Below are 25,201 nucleotides of genomic sequence, written 5' to 3' on the forward strand. Positions count from 1 at the left end.
TATAAGCTTATATTTATTTAATAATACATATTTATACATGTAGTAGAATTAGCAGATAATATTAAACATAGATATAGGCTTATTGTATAATTTCACTTGTTAAAATATTATTCATTCATTTGTAGGTTGTTGCGCGAAAAGTCAGTGTTGGATGAGGATTTCGTAGCGTTTTGCGTGCAAAGGAAAGGAGCAGCCAAACACTCCTTGCGGCACATAATCGATTTTCCGGTAAGTGCTGCCTCATAAAAAATTAGTGTTCATAAAAATGTAGGTTACCGTAAAAATTGTATCATTATTATGATATGACATTCGAAATATCTAAAAAAATGTATAAATATACGATATATAACGTAATAACAATAGATTTTCCTGTATAATATTATACGATACCGTTAAACATAATTCAAAAGTATAAAAATGTTTTATCGTGAATACCTACAGTAAAAAAGTATATTATTACTATTACCTATTTGTTTCAATGGAATGATGAGTGACTGTCTAAGCGAGTATAATATTAATTTAATTTTAAATTGATACTGCTGCATCAACAGTGAGTTTGCAGATTACTGAAAACGATAATAAAGTTATAATAATATTTCATATACGTACCTACCTGTTATATTATTGCGAATGTTACCCGATGTTAACACACCTAAGAGCGTGAATTAATCTACGTTTTCGGTTGTGTAAAAATTGAATAATTTCGATTTCGTGAAGGTTTATAATATTATAATAATAAATTATGCATGTACCTATAATATTATTGTAGTAAAGCCCGCAATAAATGATATATAACACTGTCATTCCTCAAATAATATCATTGTGGACGATTATGATGACTGCGACCATCGAATGTACAATATATATCATCTATAGGCATATGACTATGGCAGCATAGTGTTGATTATTATTAATTATTATTATGCAAACGGTTTCTTCGTCGCAACGAGCGTGAAGTTTTCCCTCCTTTCTGCCACTCTATGATGTCATCTACGCAAAACTTTTGCACTCAAAACATCCAAGGACTCTAGGATAAACGAGTCCAAGCGGTACCTCCTTGCGACACGTCTAAAATAGGGTCAAACCACTACATCTCAAATGAGTTGTCCGCCGATTTTATATCATAATATTTATCAATAATAATAATATTTTGACATATTATGCATTAATTGACTAACAACGTGTATTTATAAAGTATATGCATAATAATACAATTTTATCAAGAAAATTTTAGTATTAGATTAGTTTTATTTAAAATCATAAAGCACTATAAAACAAAAAAAATAAAAATATTTTTCTACTCTATAGATAGATTATTTTTTATACAATAGAAAAAAGCTAAATTAATTCAACAGTTAAATCAAACTATAGTAAGTTCTCAATTAATAATTAGAAAATTAATTAATTAGTCAAGTTAATAAATTAAAAATAAACAAATTCCTCAACTTAACTTTTCAGTTAATTAATGGCCACCATTGATGTGAGTTTACTGTCTCGTACTCTTGTATCGGTAGGTACTGTGTATAGTAGTGAGTGTTCACATACGCACATAGTTACTAATTTACAGCAGTAATAAGTAGTCGTCTTTATGATTTAACAGCCGCTAACAATGAACTTAAAATAAAAATCGGAAAGCTTTCTCCACTGTGTAATAATTATTAGTAGATTTCAAAAGTAGGTACCTTATCTTTGATCTAATGTGTTAAATTCGAATTTAATGATAAATCATTGAGCGATTGATGTCGAAATGCCCGATGGAGATGGATGGTTTAGCATCATCTTGTATTATATTTATTATAACGTTTTTTTCATTAGGTAGGTTGAACCATTCAGCTTTTGAGCTTTTAATGTTTTTATAATATACAGATAAGCGGTAGCAAAATATTGTTTTTAAAGGTTATCATATTGGTCTATCTAGCGTGTGATTTACCTGTCTACTACAGTGAATTATCGATATTGTACATAATATAATGTAATATATGTTCAAACCGCCATTTGATTTTCTCCCGAAGACAAAATTTATGTTTTTAAAACAAGCATATCTAAATGGTATTTTCTTTTGTTTATTTACGTTACATGCTCAAAAGAAAAAAAATCAACATAATAATTTATTATACTTATATGTTTAGTTATAAAATACAGAAAAATAATAGAAATAATAAAAATAAGATAAATGAAACATTAAGAAATTAATGCCTATTAGAGAAAATCAATTAAAGGCGACCAGATTAAACATATATTTTTTTGTGACAGGTCAGTGGTCTTTAATATGTTACGTAATATTATGCTTTATTGTATAGTTACTCAAAATTTTTTTTATTATTCATTTTAACTAGTAGGTATAAACAGGTATATTATGACTTTTTATTTGTTTATACAAAGTAAAAATTAACAAATGATAGAAATAAATTATAAATAAGTATATATTTTTCAAGATATTTCTTTATTATTATCCTCTTGGATACAATACTTATTACTTCTTGAAATACATTATTTCAATATATTTATTATTATAAATTAACGTATACTATACTTAGTTGTTAGTCTAAGAAATATATGAAAATAACTTTTTAATATTTATTAAAATAACATGATTGAAAATATTAAATACTTGATTAATTAATATTAAATACTCTTTTACTTATGAGATACAAAATTTTCTGTGTTAAGTACATCTTGAATATTTAATTATTATTGCATAGATGCACACAAAATGTATTCACTATATTACTACATATTTATATTTTGTTGTATGAATTACTATTTAATATTATAACTTAGTGGGAATTTATGTATTTAATAATAATTATAGAATAAAAATTTTATTTAAAACTTAGATGTATATAAATTTGGTAATTGATTAAAAAAAATTAAAGGAATATTTGCTTTCTGTTATAAAATTAATTTAAATAATTTAATATAGTTATATTACTATTTAAACTTAAATGTATTTCTTTTTTTTTTTTTTGATTATCAAATGTAAGTAACAAATTATATGATTAAAATAATATGTGAAAACCAATACTATTTGGTATATTAAGATATCATATAGACAATAGACATATAAATAGTTACCAATGTAATTTAAAAATTTAGTGAAATTTAGAACTGCAAGTTTAGTATTACACAAGTATACATTTTATACACTAAAAATTAAACAATCAATTCTTTTTTCCTGCACATCTCAATACAATCTATATATTTCATGTAAATATCACTAACACTAATAATAATCTCTAGTTTCGTAATCACTGAACAATGTTAATAAATTCAAATACTTATTCATTAATATCATGATGAATGTAAATATATATATCCCAGATATCGTCATAATCGTTTTCTGATGATTCACTTTCTTCATGAGAAATAGTAATTTTGGTCATAGATTGAGTAGAGATGTCTGCAGATATTCTTGTTGAAGATTCAGCTACAATTGTTGATTGAGGCACATTTGTAATACTAGTTGTGGTCATCAATTGAGTAGAGATGTCTGCAGAATTTGTAGTTGAAGATCCAGCTACAGTTGTTGATTGAGGCTCATCTGCAATACTAGTTGTGGTCATCGATTGAGTAGAGATGTCTGCAGACTTTGTAGTTGAAGATCCAGCTACAGTTGTTGATTGAGGCTCATGTGTAATACTAGTTGTGGTCATCGATTGAGTAGAGATGTCTGCAGAATTTGTAGTTGAAGATCCAGCTATAGTTGTTGATTGAGGCACATTTGTAATATTAGTTGTGGTCATTGATTGAGTAGAGATGTCTGCAGAATTTGTAGTTGAAGATCCAGCTATAGTTGTTGATTGAGGTACATTTGTAATACTAGTTGTGGTCATCGATTGAGTAAAGATGTCTGCAGAATTTGTAGTTGTTGATTGAGGCTCATCTGCAATACTTGTTGTGGTCATAGATTGAGTAGAGATGTCTGCAGACTTTGTAGTTGAAGATCCAGCTACAGTTGTTGATTGAGGCTCATCTGCAATACTTGTTGTGGTCATAGATTGAGTAGAGATGTCTGCAGAATTTGTAGTTGAAGATCCAGCTACAGTTGTTGATTGAGGCTCATCTGCAATACTTGTTGTGGTCATAGATTGAGTAGAGATGTCTGCAGAATTTGTAGTTGAAGATCCAGCTATAGTTGTTGATTGAGGCACATTTGTAATATTAGTTGTGGTCATAGATTGAGTAGAGATGTCTGCAGATTTTGTAGTTGTTGATTGAGGCTCATCTGCAATACTAGTTGTGGTCATCGATTGAGTAGAGATGTCTGCAGACTTTGTAGTTGAAGATCCAGCTACAGTTGTTGATTGAGGCTCATCTGCAATACTAGTTGTGGTCATAGATTGAGTAAAGATGTCTGCAGAATTTGTAGTTGTTGATTGAGGCTCATCTACAATACTAGTTGTGGTCATCGATTGAGTAAAGATGTCTGCAGAATTTGTAGTTGTTGATTGAGGCTCATCTGCAATACTTGTTGTGGTCATAGATTGAGTAGAGATGTCTGCAGACTTTGTAGTTGAAGATCCAGCTACAGTTGTTGATTGAGGCTCATCTGCAATACTTGTTGTGGTCATAGATTGAGTAGAGATGTCTGCAGAATTTGTAGTTGAAGATCCAGCTATAGTTGTTGATCGAGGCACATTTGTAATATTAGTTGTTGTCATAGATTGAGTAGAGATGTCTGCAGATTTTGTAGTTGTTGATTGAGGCTCATCTGCAATACTAGTTGTGGTCATCGATTGAGTAGAGATGTCTGCAGACTTTGTAGTTGAAGATCCAGCTACAGTTGTTGATTGAGGCTCATCTGCAATACTAGTTGTGGTCATAGATTGAGTAAAGATGTCTGCAGAATTTGTAGTTGTTGATTGAGGCTCATCTGCAATACTTGTTGTGGTCATCGATTGAGTAAAGATGTCTGCAGACTTTGTAGTTGAAGATCCAGCTACAGTTGTTGATTGAGGCTCATCTGTAATACTAGTTATGGTCATCGATTGAGTAGAGATGTCTGCAGAATTTGTAGTTGAAGATCCAGCTATAGTTGTTGATTGAGGCACATTTGTAATATTAGTTGTGGTCATTGATTGAGTAGAGATGTCTGCAGAATTTGTAGTTGAAGATCCAGCTATAGTTGTTGATTGAGGCTCATCTGCAATACTAATTGTGGTCATCGATTGAGTAAAGATGTCTGCAGAATTTGTAGTTGTTGATTGAGGCTCATCTGCAATACTAGTTGTGGTCATCGATTGAGTAGAGATGTCTGCAGACTTTGTAGTTGAAGATCCAGCTACAGTTGTTGATTGAGGCTCATCTGCAATACTAGTTGTGGTCATAGATTGAGTAAAGATGTCTGCAGAATTTGTAGTTGTTGATTGAGGCTCATCTGCAATACTTGTTGTGGTCATAGATTGAGTAGAGATGTCTGCAGATTTTGTAGTTGTTGATTGAGGCTCATCTGCAATACTAGTTGTGGTCATAGATTGAGTAGAGATGTCTGCAGATTTTGTAGTTGTTGATTGAGGCTCATCTGCAATACTAGTTGTGGTTATCGATTGAGTAGAGATGTCTGCAGAATTTGTAGTTGAAGATCCAGCTACAGTTGTTTTATGAGTCATACAATTGCAGTGACTAAAATATTTATTGAATAAGTAACTTATATAGTTACTGACTGCATATATTGGTGAAGTTGTGGTAAAAGATTCATTTGTAGTATTTGGTGTTACTTTCGATTGTTTTTCAAATGTTTTTTCATCGTCCCTAGAATGATCCATATATGTTGACAGCGTGGTGTTAGGTACATTTGTAGTTACTGACATGAAATCATTGTCTTTTGAACGTTTAATAACATATCCTGATGTTAGCGTTATGATAATTAATACGAATGTAAATAAATGAATAGAATACATTATTGTAAAACAAAAAAAAAAAAAAAATACTAATATGAAATTAAAAATTTTTTGGCTAAGAATTACATACAATACTAAACCAGTTTATTTTATAAAATGTTAATTTAACTATATAATGGTAGCAGATAGTTCGATATCAATAAATCAGAAGTCAATGTTTATTTAAAAATCTATCTTTAAATCACGATTTATAATTATTATTACTTAAATAAAATAAAACACTTATGATTAATTATTCATAAACCATCAATATTAAATAATTAATGCATTTTATAAATATGTTACTTACTTATGAACAAATAGTAGTTAAACGAATTTAGGTAGAAGTGTTTATTTGCTTGGATTTCTCCAACTGGTTCACGAATAGAAATAGCACTAGATTGAGTATTGTAATGTTCACTTCTTAAATAGGTACTTAAGGTTTATTTTTACTACCTTATCAATATGAAATAAAATATTTTCTTAGTTAACGTAAATTGATTGTTCTTGGTAAATTATTTTTTTTAGAATTGTACGTGTACAAAATAATAGCTATAAATATTTTAAAGAATAAATACTTTTACTATACTAATTTAATTTGACCTGTAGCTATTAAATAATAAACCTTATCGCACATCATGATTTCATGTAATTTATACAACTGTGTAAAGTACCTATATCATACCTTTATATGTGTGGTAGGTAATAGGTATATGTTTTAATAACTGAACAGTAGTCAATTATGCATGCTTCAACATTTTTAATATAATTTGTCACAACTGTACGAACAAACGCGCTTTCATACAATAGTTTTTTTGATGTCGAATATAATAATCAAGTGCTTACTTTACTAATGGCATAGTCTCTACTCTCTACTCTCTTATAATATAAACTGTAAAGTGTGCTTGTTAACATTATTTTCTTGTATTGAAATACAAGGTTGCTAAATACTAAGTGGTAACTGATATAATGACGGTGACGTTGGATATTATAATGTTGTTTATAAAACGGTAAAATGATTATTTTCAATCACCTATTTAGATAATTTATTACTTCTAATAATTCGATGTCAGGCTAGAAATATAACATATAATTGGTGATGCAGCTAATTTTAGTACTGGAAATGTTTAGATTAGTTAAAGATGAAATCAAAAATTCAAATAAAAGTGTGTTTGTACATACACCGTTCATATATTTAATTTACTTAAGTATAAAGTATAAAATATATTTACATCAAATTGAATAAATAATAGAATAATAATAAATCTATTACTGTAGTATATTAGTTACATTATTTATTTTGTAATTATTATGCCAGTTTTATTAAAGTAATATTCTAGTTAATTGTAATGATATATACAATTTTAGAACACATATATATATTTATAACATTATGGATACATTTTAAAAAGCACACAAACAATTTTGTTTTAATATTTTTTAAATTTTTACTATAAGTGTCTATATATATTATAAGTGGAACTCACTTTAATTACAATAATTTATATTAATGATAATTGTAGTTTCTGTAATTCTATGACAGCTCGATTTTTATACCTCAACTTTTTTTTTTTATATTTATTGATTTAAACTACAAATACAAATGTATTAGGTACTTATATACCCATACCTAGTTATATACGTAATAAAATAGGATAGTTTTGTTACTTTTATACAACTAATTAATTTTACATATAAAAACATAGATTAATACTTTTAAATAATTTTATGCTTCAACCAAAAATATGGTAACTACTTATTCTGTGCATAATCAAGTGATGCGTGTTCTAGAAATGAGAATTATACCGCACACAGTTGTATTAATAAATTTACCAGTAATCCAGTATATTTTAAGTAAATAATGTAGATTTACGTGCATTTTTTTTTTTTTGGTTTTACTGGTTTTAGTGTATAATAAATAAAAAAATTAAAAATAATAAAATAAAAATAAATAATAAATAATATTAATAAATTCACTGAGCTCACATCTACATAATAACGCTTATAATTAATAATACAAAATGGTTGCAATCCTTAAAACGTCAGAGCTATATAAATTTCCTGTAATATTTAAATTCGTTGAATTTACTACGGTTAAAGCTAATAGTTGTTAATTGTCCATTATGAAACCATGTTTCGTAGATTTTTGCGTCATAAAATTATCAGAAGTCAGACCTAATAATTACAAGACGTGCCTTAGTATTTTATTATACTATTTTACTATTAAGTTTTTTTCATAAATTAATATTATAGAGAAAAGTATGGCAGCCTATTTTCATATAATTTATATTAAAAACTGTAGGTCTGATTAATACTTATAATAGATAATTTTATCTTATAACTTATAAATAATTTTTAATATTTTAGTCTTTTTTTTGTCATCAGTTATTTAGTAGGTTTCATTAATTTTATTGTTGACATGGTTATTTTTCATTTAAATTTCTATTTTTTTTTTTAAATTAGCATACAAAAAATGATAATGTACAATATTATAGGTGACAAGTGAACTTGTCGTCATTGAATCGTAAACCAATATACAGTAGGTATGCACTATTCATTGTATTATAATAATCATTACTAATCATTATAAAAATACTACACGCCATCTAAATTCAGCTATAATAAAAATAAAAATTAAGAGGACGCCTGCATGTGTTATTGTGTTGTCTCTATCTTATTAACATACATCATAACATTCATAACATATTTTCGTTGAATAGAATACATTTTGTGATGTTGGCTTTAATATTAGAGTAAATTTACCTATTGTCAAATTCAAAGTTAAGAATATTATCTAGACAATGACATATGCTGTTATTAATATTATATATTATTTTAAAGTGAATTATAGCAATGTAAAATATTACAATTTTAAAATATTCATAACTTACTTTTAAATGATAATATCAATAAAATCATATGTCATTATCTAGATAATATTCTTACCTTTAAATTTGATAATAGGTAAATTTATTCTAATATTAAAGCTAACATCACAAAATAGATTCTGCTGAACGAAAATTCGTTATGATGTACGTTAGTAAAACAGAGACAACACAGCGGGTATGGCGTTCTCTTAAAAAAAAATTATTCTATAACATAGAATCTTAAAAACCTTTGATATATTTAATGTATATGATATCAGGTATATATAACTATTTAAGTATTCACTATACTTGTTATCGGATAAATAATATTATTAAATACTGTGACAGCAGTCTTAGGTATGTTTAAATTTAATAATTTATTTGAACCTATATATATATAAACTAAATAATAATAATATGTTTTAGTACATATACTATATAATACGTACAGGTACCTATAGGTATAGCCATATAGGTATAATATATCGAGTTTTTCAAGGTCTTTTGGTCGTATTCTCAAAAGTCATTTACCCGTTATCGGTATCGGCGCCATAAATAATGTATATAATATATAAATGCGATTGATATTGGTGAGGCCAATACTATAGAAATTCGAGAACGCGTAACCGACACTTGGAAATAAATAACAAAACTCGGAACGATGTAAAACATAATAACGTTTCGTAGAGAAGAAAATAAAATGAAAGAGTGAGGACGCACATAAGGCACACACACAAACACAATTCGTATTTAATGAGAGTCGACCTATCCGGTGGGCTAATATAATGTATACACATTATTATACATATATCTATATACATTACGCATAGTACATATATATATATATATATATATACGGACGCGTGTGCCCTATAATTTTCTGATCGTAAAATACGTTGCCGACCACACGACGAGGATGAAACGCTAGAAACACTGCATAGTTAAGTGACGACGAGACAGGCAGTGACGAAGAATAAGTCTGTTGAAAATGATCCCGTCTTCTCGTTTAAACTGTCCGAATATTTGTGTTATACCTCTCTCGGACCACATTATAACCGTCTCGTAAATCTTGTTAGTACGTGATACGCGATAAGTTTATCCGACGGCGATGCGTTCTCCCGACATACGATATCCTTGATCGCGTGGACTTTATATGAAACTATTATGACGGCTTTTTTGACTAATTTTTTTTATCCATCTGGATTTCCCACATCAATACATCGCAGACTTTCCCCTCGTATACTTGCGGTCCATAGTATCAATATTACTAAGATGATTCGTACCACAAGATAATACTTAAAAAACATTTTATCTTGAATTCTAATCTTAAATGTGTGTAATATTGTATTGTATAATAGGATCCTATACGCAACCTTCACAATATTAAAATCGATAAAAAAAATTTGATTTTTGGAAAATAAATTGGATCTGGATATTTGACAATAAATCATATTGATTAAATTATATCACATTTAAAATATTTAGAAACTTAGGTAATAATAAAAAATTATACTGCAATATAAAAGAATTTAAAAAATAATAATAATTTATTGGAATAAAGTTTAAAATAGTTAAAATAGTCATCGTATTGAAACTTATATAAATTATAGATAAAACATTCATGTTCAACGGTGGGTAAAAATTACATTAATATGCAAAAAATACATTATATTTCTATTTAATCCACAGTTGATACGAATATTTCTCTAACTTTGATCACAGTTTAAATATTACCAACTTAAAATATCCTAATGGGTTTGATAATTTCATCTGTCGATGAACACTGTGGTGATGAAAAGAAGGTTTTCTCTCCTATAAAAATGAAAAATGGGAACACCTTTTAGTATTTTATAAATTGATTTTATGATTTAGTTCTAAAAAGTATAATACTATATTAAATAGATTGATATAAAAGCGGTAGAAACAAAGGTCTATCAAAACATATATATGTAATCGATTATATTCATAATATAATGTGTAGGTTATAATTATTATTTATTTTATTACTGTTGACATCTAGTAATTATGAGTTTATGAATTTACAACAATCAAAATATTCAAAATCATGATCATATAATTTTTACGGATAATAACATTTTGTGTTAAAACATATGTAAGATAAATTACACTTTAAATATAATTTTGGCAACTTCATGCCTTCTACCCCCGCAAACATTTACCTAGTTATACTCACGAATCGTTACCAAAAGACGAATATGTAAACTACCTATCTGGGTATTCACCTTTCTCGACACGGCGTATGTAGACAAGAGAAGTTAAGAATCTAATAATAAAAATAATGTAATGTCCTCTATTCATTGTCGTACGTTTGGTTGCGTCTCGTAAGCTTGGAGGCGTCGTATTGTTATACGTCGTAAAAATATAATTTTTAAATGATAATATTATAAATTATAATCATTGAAATAGAATCTCAATCAACTATATTATTTTTATGGTAAATAGTACGCGTTGTACTATGCGTACTATAATACTATTCGTCCTGCAAATATTGTGTACTAAAGCTAAACAATTTTAATTGTTTTTAGAACTTACACACTAAGTCTCGACCGTCAGTATTATTATAGCCTCGCAAGAACAGCAAATATTTGGACAACGTTGTTCGCAAGGTCATTCGCTACGATGAAAGACAAATCGGTTTATAACGCCTATTCTATAATTCGTATATTATAATATGCACATAAACATTTATGTGTTCATGTTAATATACTCATATTTTATACTCACACAAAAATATGATTTCTACTAGCGAGAAAATGAATGAAAATAAAAAAAAATAAAACAATCTTTAACAACCTAGTTTAACCTCCCCTTCACGGCAGAGGTGTATTTCAATGCATGTACGATATATGCAACTAAGTAAAAATGCTCAATTATAACGTATGTTACATAAACGTTCACTTCTTAAAAATCATAATAATAATATAATATAAATGCGGGCAAATAAATATGTATGTAGGTAATTGGCCATGTTCGCGTATTACCTACACATAAATAACAGTAAAATATAGTATCACATGTCCTTCATCAAGTCAATAGCAATGTAGCATTATAATATTATGGGTAACATTCTACAAACCTATGCGCGGTGTCTATAATGCCTATACCATACATATTATAATAATGTCGCACGTACCCACGCGAAATAAAATTTCTGCGATAAAATAAATAGGAATTTCCAGGCGTGGATAGCATAAACTGTTATCGAATATAAAATAATTAATTAAATATACAATCGAGACTCCATCTTTGCCGGCGGTGTCGGGTTTATCTTAATTTGTCCGTGCACCTCATCGGTGTACTTTTCAAACATATATTATATTCGCTTGTCGAAAACGGCAAACGGCAGCATATATTACATTACACATATACGCCGTGTATGATGTGTTATATGTATATAATATATTATTATAATATGTGTTCTGTTTTGAGTAGTATGTTATTGTTACAGTGTACATAGTATGTTTATATGTTATAATATAATATGATAAAATATGCGACGGACAACCGGTAAGTGGTAGATAATGATATGCTCGTCCACGGCGAAAATCATGTGTAATAGGTACCTATATTATACGCTTGAGAGAGAGATACTTATCGTAAGACAATAACGCGTAAACGCTGCACGTCCTATGTATATAGGTACGCAATATTCATATAATATATTAGTGCTACGCTAAAAAGCCCCACGACGGGCGTATTTTGTTTTCGATACATATATTTAGGGCACGATTTAAATTTTTTCCGCAAGTCTGCAGCTGCGATAAGAGAATATAACTCATCATGAAGTAAACCGAATGCATAATTTTTCAATAAAACACACATATATGCAACAGATACATATATGTATTATATATGTATAAGTTTAGTGCTTGGCGACTGCACGTGGGCGTCCTAGAATTTTGAATCGTTTCGGGGATGCATTGTTGCGGCAACCGTGTCCAGCGTGAAACAATCGCATTATGTTCTACATATTTACATATTATTGTGTATTTGTGTATACGCTTTAACATAATGTAACACGATAGTGTATCGTTTCGTGTGCACCAATAATAATTCATTGGTTCAAATACGTATATATATATAACCGTCTAGTCGGCATGCTATATTAAATATTATATACCGCATTTATTTATGGGTAAATTTGGTAACATTTCGTTTTAACCGATAATTTTCAAAATAAAAACCTGTTGTCATAATGTTGTGGCGCATTACAACGTGATGACACAGTGAAGAACAGTAATAGGTCGGAGTTGGTGAACAAAATGAAATACATTGTGCATGTGCATTGTGCAGTCATATTGTTATTTAAGGGTGAAAAAAATATTAATAGCTCATAATAACATTTTCACGAGTCTTAAACTTTTATCATTTCAACTATTTTTAAGGTAGATTTTATTAATATATACGCGTATAAACGATATTATAATACGTACTATTTTTTTTATAGTGCATATTATAATAACATAATGTCATAATATAATAATTTTAAATTTATACATTTATGAGATTATAAATATTTGTTTGCACCAATAATAACGAAATCAAATTTACGGCGGCCAAACGGGCCATCGTTCGACGAGGCGAATAAAATATTATTGGACTTTTACCGTTATGATAATACCTACGCCGTCGCCATCGCCGCCGCATGTCCACCTACACGCGAGTACGCGACCTATCGGGGGCAAAACGGGATGTACCTAGCATAGACGGCGACGATGACGAGTTTGCCTCTCAGAAATCGCGTGACACCGTACCGCCGCGGTTCGAGTCGAAATAGATATTATATATAGGTATGTAGTTGTGGTGTATATTATATTTTTTAGTTTTCTCACTTCTCAACCGCAGCGAGTATACTATTCTTCGGTTTCATTTACACCGTTATACTTGTTTAATTTCGAATTATTTTTTTTTCTACTCACATTTTTCCCTCTATAATTATTATATTACCATCGTTATTATATGGTCGTGATCGTCACGTGGTCGTTGTCGTGTTTTGTTTGCAGTTCGGCCAAGAGACAGAAGAAATCTCAAATATTTCTCCATTCTTATAAGCTGTATAATATATTTCATGGGCACCGTGTAATTCGGAAAACGTTATGTGTGTATATATAGTAAAAAATAAAAATGTACATTCATATATACGTGTTGTGTGTGTGTGTGTGTTGATATAATTGAAAAGACGTGTGCCGTCCTCCGTATAAACCGACTGTGACTAAAAAAATGTAAAAATATAATAAAATACAAACTATCTGCTTTGAAAAATACCGTTGAAACGTTATTATTTTGACACCTAGTCGTCGCGGTCGCCAGCGTTTTTTATTTTTTACTTTCGTCTGCCGCATATTATTATTGATGTAATAAAAACTGTATATATTATTATATTTTGTAAAACGATTTGGTTTTTATAATATATACATACTATTTTGTTGTGGTACCAATATTATACAACAGATAAATATTGTGTATCTAAATAACGTCCAGCAAGTTGTTTTTTTATTAAATTGAAAAATTTTACGTTCCTTTAAAGCTATAGGTACCGAAATGTAACGCAAAAAAATTTTAACGTTTTTTCAACGAACTACTAACTCTAATCACCTCTGTACGTATAGGTACTTATAGCAGTTTACAATACTCGTAAATACAGGACTACAGATACCCGTTCGTATTTTTTTTTTTTTTGGGGGGGGGGGAGTGTCTTGATTTATGGAAACATTTTTTCTCCGTAAATATTATTAAGGTTTATTTCATCACGAATTCATATCTAATTAAAATACACCTTATAATAATAATATAATATATTATATTATATTGTAAGTGATAATTTTTTTGTAGAAAAAATCTTAGGATTGCTACTTAAATTTACTGAGTAATTTCTCATATCAGTTTAATACATTTTGTATACTCGTATATAGTTATAGATATATTAAAAAAATTGAATTACACTTCGATTTAAAAATCTGAATCTCACAATATCAAAAGTAGAAGTTTTTTTTTTACTACCAATTCGTTCAATACTTGATTACTTTTAATGTAATTCTTCCGATTGATTAATAACATGACTAATGCATTAATTTAGCTTTTTCCAAAGAAAACAATAACACTATTCAATTTTCAAAGCAGTTTTAAAATATTTCGCCATTTGTCAACAATATTTTACAACACTTCAATAAAACTAGAAAAAATTGGACACCACTGCTTGTTTGGACCAAATAATATTACTGATATTCTCCATGTTATATTATAATTGAACTCGTGAACAATTATAATTTTTAAATAATAAGTAATGATAAAATATTAGCAAATAGTAATTGTAGTTGTTTGGGTATCATATATTATTCAGGATATTTTTAATGAACATTTTGAGTTAATGACACTGAATTATAACACCATATTCTATAATAAGCAATAACATAGAAAATATAAATGTGATTATACTATAAGAAATTTTCAAAATATTTATACCATGTGTAAAAGAATTAAGTATAATTTATCAATATATTCGCGACTTCCTGTACCTGTATTTATACATCATGTATGGAATTACTATAATAGATAAATAAATACGAATTTTCGCGTAAATCGAACCAATAAATCTCACTACACGGCACACGAGTCACCGATCGATTTTTGACACTTTTTTCTTCTTTCGCCAGCGCATTATATAATATATTATAGTAAGGAAAAAACTGAACTGTCAGTGAAACCGAAACGGCACTGCATTATAATATATTATATATATGTGTGTGTGTGTGTATTTGTAATAATTAATACTCGCTAAGTTTTATAATAATAATAATATTAGTCGGGAGTGAAACATAGACATTATTATGTATAATAGGTATATATAGCAATGACAAAAACGACGAAAACTACGATAATCGTATTATACACGGGTACGTACATACATAAATCAAGATTTTAACATATATAATTCTTTAAACATTTTTTATAAACACATAGTATAATATTATTATAAGTACAATGCACTCGTATTAGGTTATATACTACCCGTCCACCATCTTACAACTAGTACTACCATACCGGATCTAACAATAATAACCGCGGGATAGTGTTTATATATTTTGGGATTATTTTTTTTTTTGTATTTGCGATGTATTTTTTACACGATACGCTGTGATCGATGACAGGGTGAGCAAAGTTTGTTGATCGGCAACCGTCGTTTGATCAGACATGAATTAATTTGCATAACACACATATATATTATATACTGTTTATGTTGCACCGCATCGCTACACACGCCTTCACAAGGCACTTATTGCTCGCGTATAATACTGTATATCATCAAATCATTGGTTTTATATTTATAACATAATATATTCTTCAACGGTACAGAAGTTATTTTGTAATTAAAACCATGTGAAAAATCGCTGTGATTTTATCATATTACCTATGTATAATATCTATGTTTTAACATAAAAATACGTGCTATATATGCATTTGAATTTTGAATGTTTTTTCAACAAAATCCAAATTATTTTGTTAATTTATTCATTAAATTATTTTTGTGTTATCAAAACGTTATGAACTTAAAGCTTTATAATAGAGTACTTGAACTTTGAAGTTGTGTCCCTGCGCGTTTTATATACTTCAACACGTGTCGAAGTCGTTCTCAAAATAATAAATATTACAGTAACATTCATATTATTATTATTAAACATAATATAATATATGTTTCTTAATTTCGGAAAACAGATATTTTTGAAGTTTCAAGTATAAATAACGCACATGTGTGTATCACCTGATAGTGTTCTGTACTTATTTTATAATCATTTCTTATTCATACTACACTATTTTAGGGTTTGCCAATCAAACTACTATATAAGTTATATTTTTTCTCCATTTAAACATCTCGCAACCAAAAAGTGCAGAGGAAGAAAAAAACACACTCAAAGCCACCGCTCGTTTACTATTTACATTTTTCTCACATTAAGTAGGTATAACACTATAATATATTTTAATACGAATATTATAATAAACACATTTTATGCATACTGTTAAGAAGAATACACAAGTTTGTATACACTAATCGTTTAACCTAGGACAAGGAAGATTATTTTATCAAAATGAAAACGCATATAATAATAATATATATGTATAATATTGTGCGTATGGCAAATGGAATAATATGATCTTAGAAGTAGAACGTTATGATAAGGATAATTTATTCACACCTGTGAACCTTATACGGCTTAACTTAACATGTAAAGGTAGATTTACTGTTTTTTCTTCTTGTTGTTTTTTACACGTTATAATTGAGTTATTGAATATACATCATCGGGCTTACACGAAAGTAACATTAACGGCTGGATATAAATTGAGAGTTTTCGAAAATCTATTTAAAAATTGTTTACTGAAATACAATTGAATAAGGTTGGTAGATATATATATATAAATATTATTTCTTTTTTACTTATTTCTCCTAACCTCCATAGTCCATTTCATATAATATATGTTAAGAGTATATAGGTACCTATGTGTTTTAATACTCGTAATATTGAATTGTAAATTATAATTTATAAACTGCAAGTATTATACTAATATTATAATATATTAGAATACTCGTTGTAGATAGTAGCAGTTCATGGTTTAAATTAAAATATTTAAGAATTATTAATTATTATTACAAAATAAAGTTAATTATATACATATTTAAATAGTACCTTCTGAGTTACAGTACAGTAAATATTCATATAAATACATAATATAATATATTATTATCTCGGTTTACATGTCATGTATTTTATATTTTGTAATATTGTGCATAGTATTTTGGATCACACATGCTTAATATGTAGACATTGAAGTCTGTATGAAATATGAAATGTGTATGATTTCACCTTATACCATATCGTGGTACTGATAAAATAACACAACACATTATGCAGAGTAATCTGCTTTACGACGGCTTTAACCTTTAAAGTTTTAACAGACTATAAAATATTTTTTTTCTATTCGTCATCGAGAAATTAGCCAATTAGCGTTAAAACTCTCTTTTTTAAGAGTTCGCATCTAATGTGTTTTATTATATTTAAGGATTTTAATAATAATTTTTCAGCACACAATTTATAAAATAATTATTATTTACAAAAATATATTAATAATATTATTCAATAATATAACATCAATAATTCTTTATAGCGACTGGAATTTTATAAAATGCTATTAGGTACATATAATGAATACAATATTGTATGGTAACATAATATATAGGTACCTCCTATTATAATATATTTATATTCTAATTCTCAGGTTAAATCATCACATATTACCTTCAAACTATTGTACATACTTACAATAAGTTATATTTTATAATAAATAAATATGATGCATAGTTAAGCCATTTTGGCCATCATGCCAGATCAGTAACATTAATCGTCAAACACTGTTGACTTTAAACACTAACGCGCAATAACAAAAATATTATTATTATTACCTATTATGATTATTATAATATGACGACTAAACACTTTCTCTGTAAATACGTATGTGAATAAATTCAAACATAAACCTTTGTTAGGTCTTATAGGTACCTTCGTTTCAAAAACCATTACCTACTGTCGATGACTGATTGTCTATTATTTACTTTTAAAAATATATTTATTGCTTATGTATTTTCACTTTTAACATATACAAACTTCGTAAGTGTAGAATTGTTGAATCGTTTTTTTTTTATCATTTTATTATCTTTAAATATTTTAATAACGTATATAATTAGAAATTGCCTTGGATAATTCAAATGTACAAAAAATATTTATTTATATTTTATATACGTGTATAATGTGTACATATTATAAATTTATTTTTCTTTATATTTTTATGAAATTCTTTATGTATTATTCTACTATCTTTGTATAAGTTGTTTCTATTTACGATGTATTTACGATGGACACGTGGTATAGGATGATAAACAATTTCCGCAAAGAACATTATTATGAGAGAATTCGTATAATTGAAAATTATTACTGTATGATTATATGTTATTAACATTATTTCTGTATGACTCGTTAGAAAATATTAAATGTTTTCTATAGTGTCACAAAAGTATAGTCTCGCTTAATTACACACTAACCAGTTACAGAAAGTAAAAGACAAATAAGATTTTTTGTACAATAATCATTATCTTGACATTAAATTTCCACCCTTTTTTCTAAACTACAGTACCTATGGTTATTATTACTATTATATACATTTTTTTTCGACCGGTATAATAATACGGTTCTTTCGAGAATTAATTTTTTTTTATACTATACCAACATTGTTTAAGTCAGTTTAAAACGAAATAGAGTGAAAAAAAATGTAAGCAATAATTTAGGACTATATTAATGAGCGACTACCGTCGCACACGACTACAAATTCGAGCGTTGGCTGTGATGGCGTCACTGCAGACAACGCGTTCGTTGGGCAACAGGAACGAAAACTTACGTACCCGGTACGTTAATCTAATTATGATTTACCAGCGTACGTTGTTGTGTTGCACGTATATTATATAAATCACATAATATACATTACATCGCGGGGTGAAGAGAAAAACGAGCGTGTCGGACTCGCGTATGACGAATAAATATTCTATCGAGTATCTAGCCTATAACCTAGGTAGATAGGTAGTTGTGGGTACCTTTACACAGTAAATAGTTGCATAAGCAGAAAACATTATGAATATAACGAATTATTTTTATGTATATTCAAAATAATAATGATCATATTTACACGTATACAGTATAAAATATAATATATTATTTTATGACACGATAATGTACAATACGCGCGTGTAAACAAAAGCATATTATTATCTATAGATCATGTATAATAATATTATTGTACCTATTACATTTTCGTGGCGCGTGCAGCAATGGGCACAAATCGCCACTCTGTTTTCTCGGGAAATATTTCCACAACATCACGCGACTGCCGGCCGCCATCGCACGTAGGTACATACAATATACGGATAATATTGTATTATACCTATACCTATGCGACTATTCGATAGCACGTGCAGAAGTTCACTTTTCCGTGGCGCGCGCGTTCATTGTTGTCGGAAATAGCCTGTCACCTTTATGAATTAGCAGTATCGCCGATGTACTATATAAAAAATATAGAAACGCATATGTGTGTGTGTGTGTGTGTGTTATATTATATAGGTACAATCACGTGTATATAGTCATACAAGTACATATAGACGAACGAGCAATCACGCGTATAAGAACCAAAATATAACTTTAATGTGTATTGTATATACCATACATACCTATATATTATATTACATATGAAATTAAAGTTTCGTATTTATATATAATATAGTATACAGTATATATATATATATATATATATATATATATATATACCTATGCTGACATACTATACATTGAAGAATATTATTTGTGTGATTGAAGAAGATATCGACCTATATTATAATAAAATATTTATTATTTACACTAGGTTTTAAAATTTAAGAGTAGCTGCCATTAACCAGGCAGAGAAAGAAAGATTATATAATTGGATAAAAAAAAAACAACGCGTGAAGAACGAACGCTAGGGAATGTTAGAAATTATCGTATTTCCAGCAAACGCGTGCCTACCTATACCTACAATACCTGCCCACTCTAAATCTAAACTTGTTTGGAAAATATTTTCATTTACAAGATTTTGAAATAACTCTATGTACTTAAAAAAAAAAACCAACAACCCAACTACTTGCTTATAACTACATACCTAAATACCTCGACATATATTATACATTCTCTGCGATAAAAAGTTAATAATTGTTTCGATTATGGTGTGTAAGACATTTACTGTCATCACCTATCTCAACACTTATTGCAGCACTTTCGATGTACAATATATAATAATATATAATATTTTATTATGTATAAAATGAATAAGGAAAACCGACACCTAATAACTATATTATTATGTGTTATATTTATATGTATACGTCACGTAGTATACATATATAATTAGAATGAGATCATCTGCCGTAATATTATAATATTAATAATAATATTATTCTCTATTCAATACATAATATAGTATTGTGACAAGGTGAAATCAAAATACTTTTCTAATAACACAGCTGATACTAATCAAACGGATTATATATATACGAGCATATAGAAGATTTAATCGAATTGAAAGTCGATTAGCCGCTGCAGTTCGAAATAAACTCAGAAATCACCATCAATTCGTTTACATTATCTTTATACGGAAAACTGGTGTATAATATATAGATAGTTGCAATATTATTATAAACATATAAAAAACAACAGATTTCTATATAGTCCAGAGTGTAGTATAGAAACATGTCTGTGATAAAAACGCAATGTACCAATTAATTATCAGCAGCATATAATAATGCATATAATATTGACAAAGAAGATTTTTATAGAAATGCATATTACTTATATATTTATTACTTATATAATTTATATACCGGTCGTGGTTTAATGTAGCGTTAAAATGTATTGTTTTATACTTGTGTCCACAACATTGTATACTGCACACCGTATAGTATATAATATGGTACATTGTACATAGGTAGGTACCCTAAGTTGGTTTTATACGACTCGATAAAAAAATTAAAATTTAATGATAACAATAATAATAACTGCTCACTACTGGTGTGTATGGTGATTTTCTTCGGACCAAAATATATCTTCACTCAAATACCTGCAGCGTGTATATATATTTATATATAAACATTATATACGTATATTGTTGCCACGGCGGCGTTGGCGACGATTTTCCGCGGGCACGCGCGCGCCGCCCATCACCACGGACAGTACGTGCGGCCGCGTCATCGACGAAGTATCCGATTTTCGTGACCTATTGTGTGCGACGTACACAACTACCTATATAACATAAATATAAATTAATAATAATAATAAATTTTCTCCTACGCGGAGTTAAAAATAAACCGTCGAGATGGACTCTTCTTATATATTGTCGACGCAAACACTCGTAACTGTAAGAATATTGTATAATTATATACATTGTTGTTATTGTTGTTGCTGTTATTAATATTATTATTGTTGTTATACTAACGTATAACACGCGTTATATGCATATAATGAACAAAATCAAATTATCGCCAATCAAAAATTTTGGATACTCTGTGCAGCATATTATTATGACCGCGGGCAATGTTCAACATATAATACTATACAAAGGAAAAAACACACTGGTAAGCGACTGTGCTACTATTCATAATATTATTATAATATAGTATGTACAATGAAAACTTTTAGTCGAAACCAGACATAATCGTTAATTTGATGGAAAGGATTGGTCATAAAGTATTGGCAACCGCGAATATTATGCTTCATAATACAATATTATATGTATATATTTTAAACCAGTGCAGGATATCAAGTTTTTGTTATGAAAGATATAATTACAATATTATATATACGCACTATATTATACCTGTATAATTACCTATGTATGCCTATATAGGTATATTAATTTTTTTTTTATTTATTACAATAACTTATATCCACGTTACGCAATATTTCTAAATGAATATTTCCACATAAAACCGTACGCCCGGGTAAATAGAGTGCTTCACAATATTATTATGGTAATACGAACACATGTCGCATCCAGTAAATATATATATATATACACTTGATAAATTGCAATTATATAGGTGCACGTTATAATATATACTTGCAGTATATTATTAGGTTATTATTATGTTATAAATCCTATAAAGAGGTGTTCGGTACTATCGCGCATCTGTGCTAATAAGCCGGGCCCGTTGTAGGTAAAGTTCTACTAGGAGGTCAGAGCAGATTTTGTTCGTGTTGAATATTTTATTTTGAAATGTAATGCAGAAAAGAAACGAAACTGCATAGTGGGTATTTGCGGCCATATAATACCTATATACGAGTCATAAAAGTGTAAAACCGACGAATCGAAGCCCCACAAGTTGTAATGTGACGTGTATTTCGCATTCCGTATTGACGTTTTCAGTATATTCGACGTCAGACACGTTCGTATCCACAAAACTTGTCAAAGGTATACACTATACAGGTATACTATATAGGCAATAGGCATGATATATAGTATTATATTATATTAGTTCAGTCATGGAGGCATATTATCAACTATAATACATATATAAACATATGTATAAGTAGAAACGTAGGGTAATAATAAAGTCTATGATAAATACTTATGGTAATACACGAGTACTAAATCGTGTGGCTTTTCTCACGTTTATTATTTATTTTTATACTTCTTTCTGGACAATTTCACTCGGAGTTCTGTTGTATACGTCGAAGTTATACATATAATAATATAATACTTATTGTGAAACCAATCCATACTCTTGATGACATCTCCTTAATGTAAAAAAATAAGTCATTGTGCCAATGTAGAGTATAATGGAGGACAGAAACGTGATACCTATATTTGTTCTTTTTCATAATGCACATTGCACATATTTGACAATTAGCGTATTGTGTTAATTTATTTGCTGAGCGTTTTTTTAGCATACACACGCGTGTGACTGATTAATAACTCTGCACTGGGATTGGTCCGTATTTACGACATATGTACAGATACGAAGAAATCGTTAAATAATTAATAACTATTATTATCGTTAGCATTTTTTTAAAAGTTTTACTAAAACCGTCCTAGATATACGTGTAGATACAGGTGTTTATTTTTGTTCTATTTTTGAACCATTTATTCATGCCCATCCTCGCCAAATTGTCGCGATATATCATCAGCATCGCAACATCAATAAAAAAAAAATGCTGCCCATATTATTGGTGTGATATGTTAACCGATTTTCTTAATTTTATATTTATATTCTTGGTTCTCTGTCCACACCCCTTAACTCAAGTCGATCGTTGTTTTGTAAGTGTTGTAACTTAATACACTGCATCATATACCTAAATATGTCTATATACATACAAAAACATATATTATAATAATATACAGTTTATTAGTAAGTATATATAGTTATAACGCCTATGCCTTACCTGCAGTGTGCCAGTATATGCATACATAGCATACGTCGAACACGATGTTCAATGCCAAATCGATTTTAATACATCCAGCCACGATGTGTGGTTATATACACGGAGAGTGCGCCTATATTTAAATACAAAGTAAAACACTCGCGCGTGTTATATTTACGCATACATACACTCACACACGCACTTGCGCGCTTGTATTATGTTATACCTCGTACCTATCATAGATATACGCAACGACGATCGACGAATACATTTTACAACCGGCAAGTCCGTCGAGGTTTACGTAATCGCATTCGCAAGGATATTGTGATTATTATTATTTTACGAAGAGAGAAAAATAATGTAGCACTATAATATTGTTAATGTATATAATAAGCATATTAAATGTAAAATAATATTAGTAGGTATTTAAAACAATTGCATCTGCAAGAATTTTATTTTTTTAATAATTAAGTACAGTCGTGTTAATTCCTAATATTTTAAAAATGATATTTTAAATTTATATATATATATATATATATATATATATATATATATTATTTTACACATTCTTACACAAAATGTAACAATTATTTGATTGCATATATAATTATATATTATTTATCAATTCATGAGCCATTGCAGGATACAATCATTTCGTAAAATTCCAAGTTTACATAATATAGTATAATACCTATCATTAATTAGAATTATATTATTATAATATGAATAATTTTATTATAATTTTTATATAAACATCAGCTATAACTTATACGTTATTATTATTATTATAAATATTTATTATGATATCTTTAGTTTGATTATTTTATACATTTCAAACAGTGTTAAAATAATGGATTATTTTGTCTTGTACTGTGACAGTTTTAAGTTTTAATGATGAACAGTGAGTCTCTAAAAACGCGGAGCTTAGGACATACTCGTATTATTATGTACACACCCGCCTGAGAAATATTTAAAACTGGGTGGGTCGTTGTTTCGTGTATACGCGAAAATCATTTTTTTGGAAATAGATTATGTTTATATTTTGGTATGACCTTAACACACTATACTTGTAAATGTTTGGAACTAAAATGTGCAGTGTGTGTGCACGCTAACATGCCGATGCAGTAAAGAATTGAATGAAAATATGTATACAATAATCGTGTGCACTGTGCACTATCATTAAGTCATCATGTCCGAACAGCTTAGCGATGTACAATTTTAAATATATAGTAATAACATAATAGTACCTACATATTATATTATACGTGCGCGTAATATTCTTGGTCTGATTTTAAACAGAACTCGTTTTCTTTGATAATAATAAAGAACATATAATAGCATTGAAACATTAATGTTATTTTTGTTTTGATTTTACATTATAAACATACGCACTCATTACATATTATATTTTATGCAATTTTTTTAATACCTACTTTAAACAACGTGATGA

At 28.5% G+C, this 25,201-nt stretch overlaps 1 protein-coding gene across 1 annotated transcript in view; it reads left to right on the forward strand.

Moving 5' to 3' along the window:
- LOC113552171 overlaps positions 1–25,201 on the forward strand; it is a 211,539-nt gene that overhangs the window by 65,706 nt on the left and 120,632 nt on the right. Inside the window, 1 exon segment of the mRNA XM_026954905.1 lies at positions 126–228. Coding sequence (XP_026810706.1) covers positions 126–228 — 103 coding nt within the window.

This window comes from Rhopalosiphum maidis, chromosome 2 (genome assembly GCF_003676215.2).
Source record: "Rhopalosiphum maidis isolate BTI-1 chromosome 2, ASM367621v3, whole genome shotgun sequence".
Taxonomy (NCBI): domain Eukaryota; kingdom Metazoa; phylum Arthropoda; class Insecta; order Hemiptera; family Aphididae; genus Rhopalosiphum; species Rhopalosiphum maidis.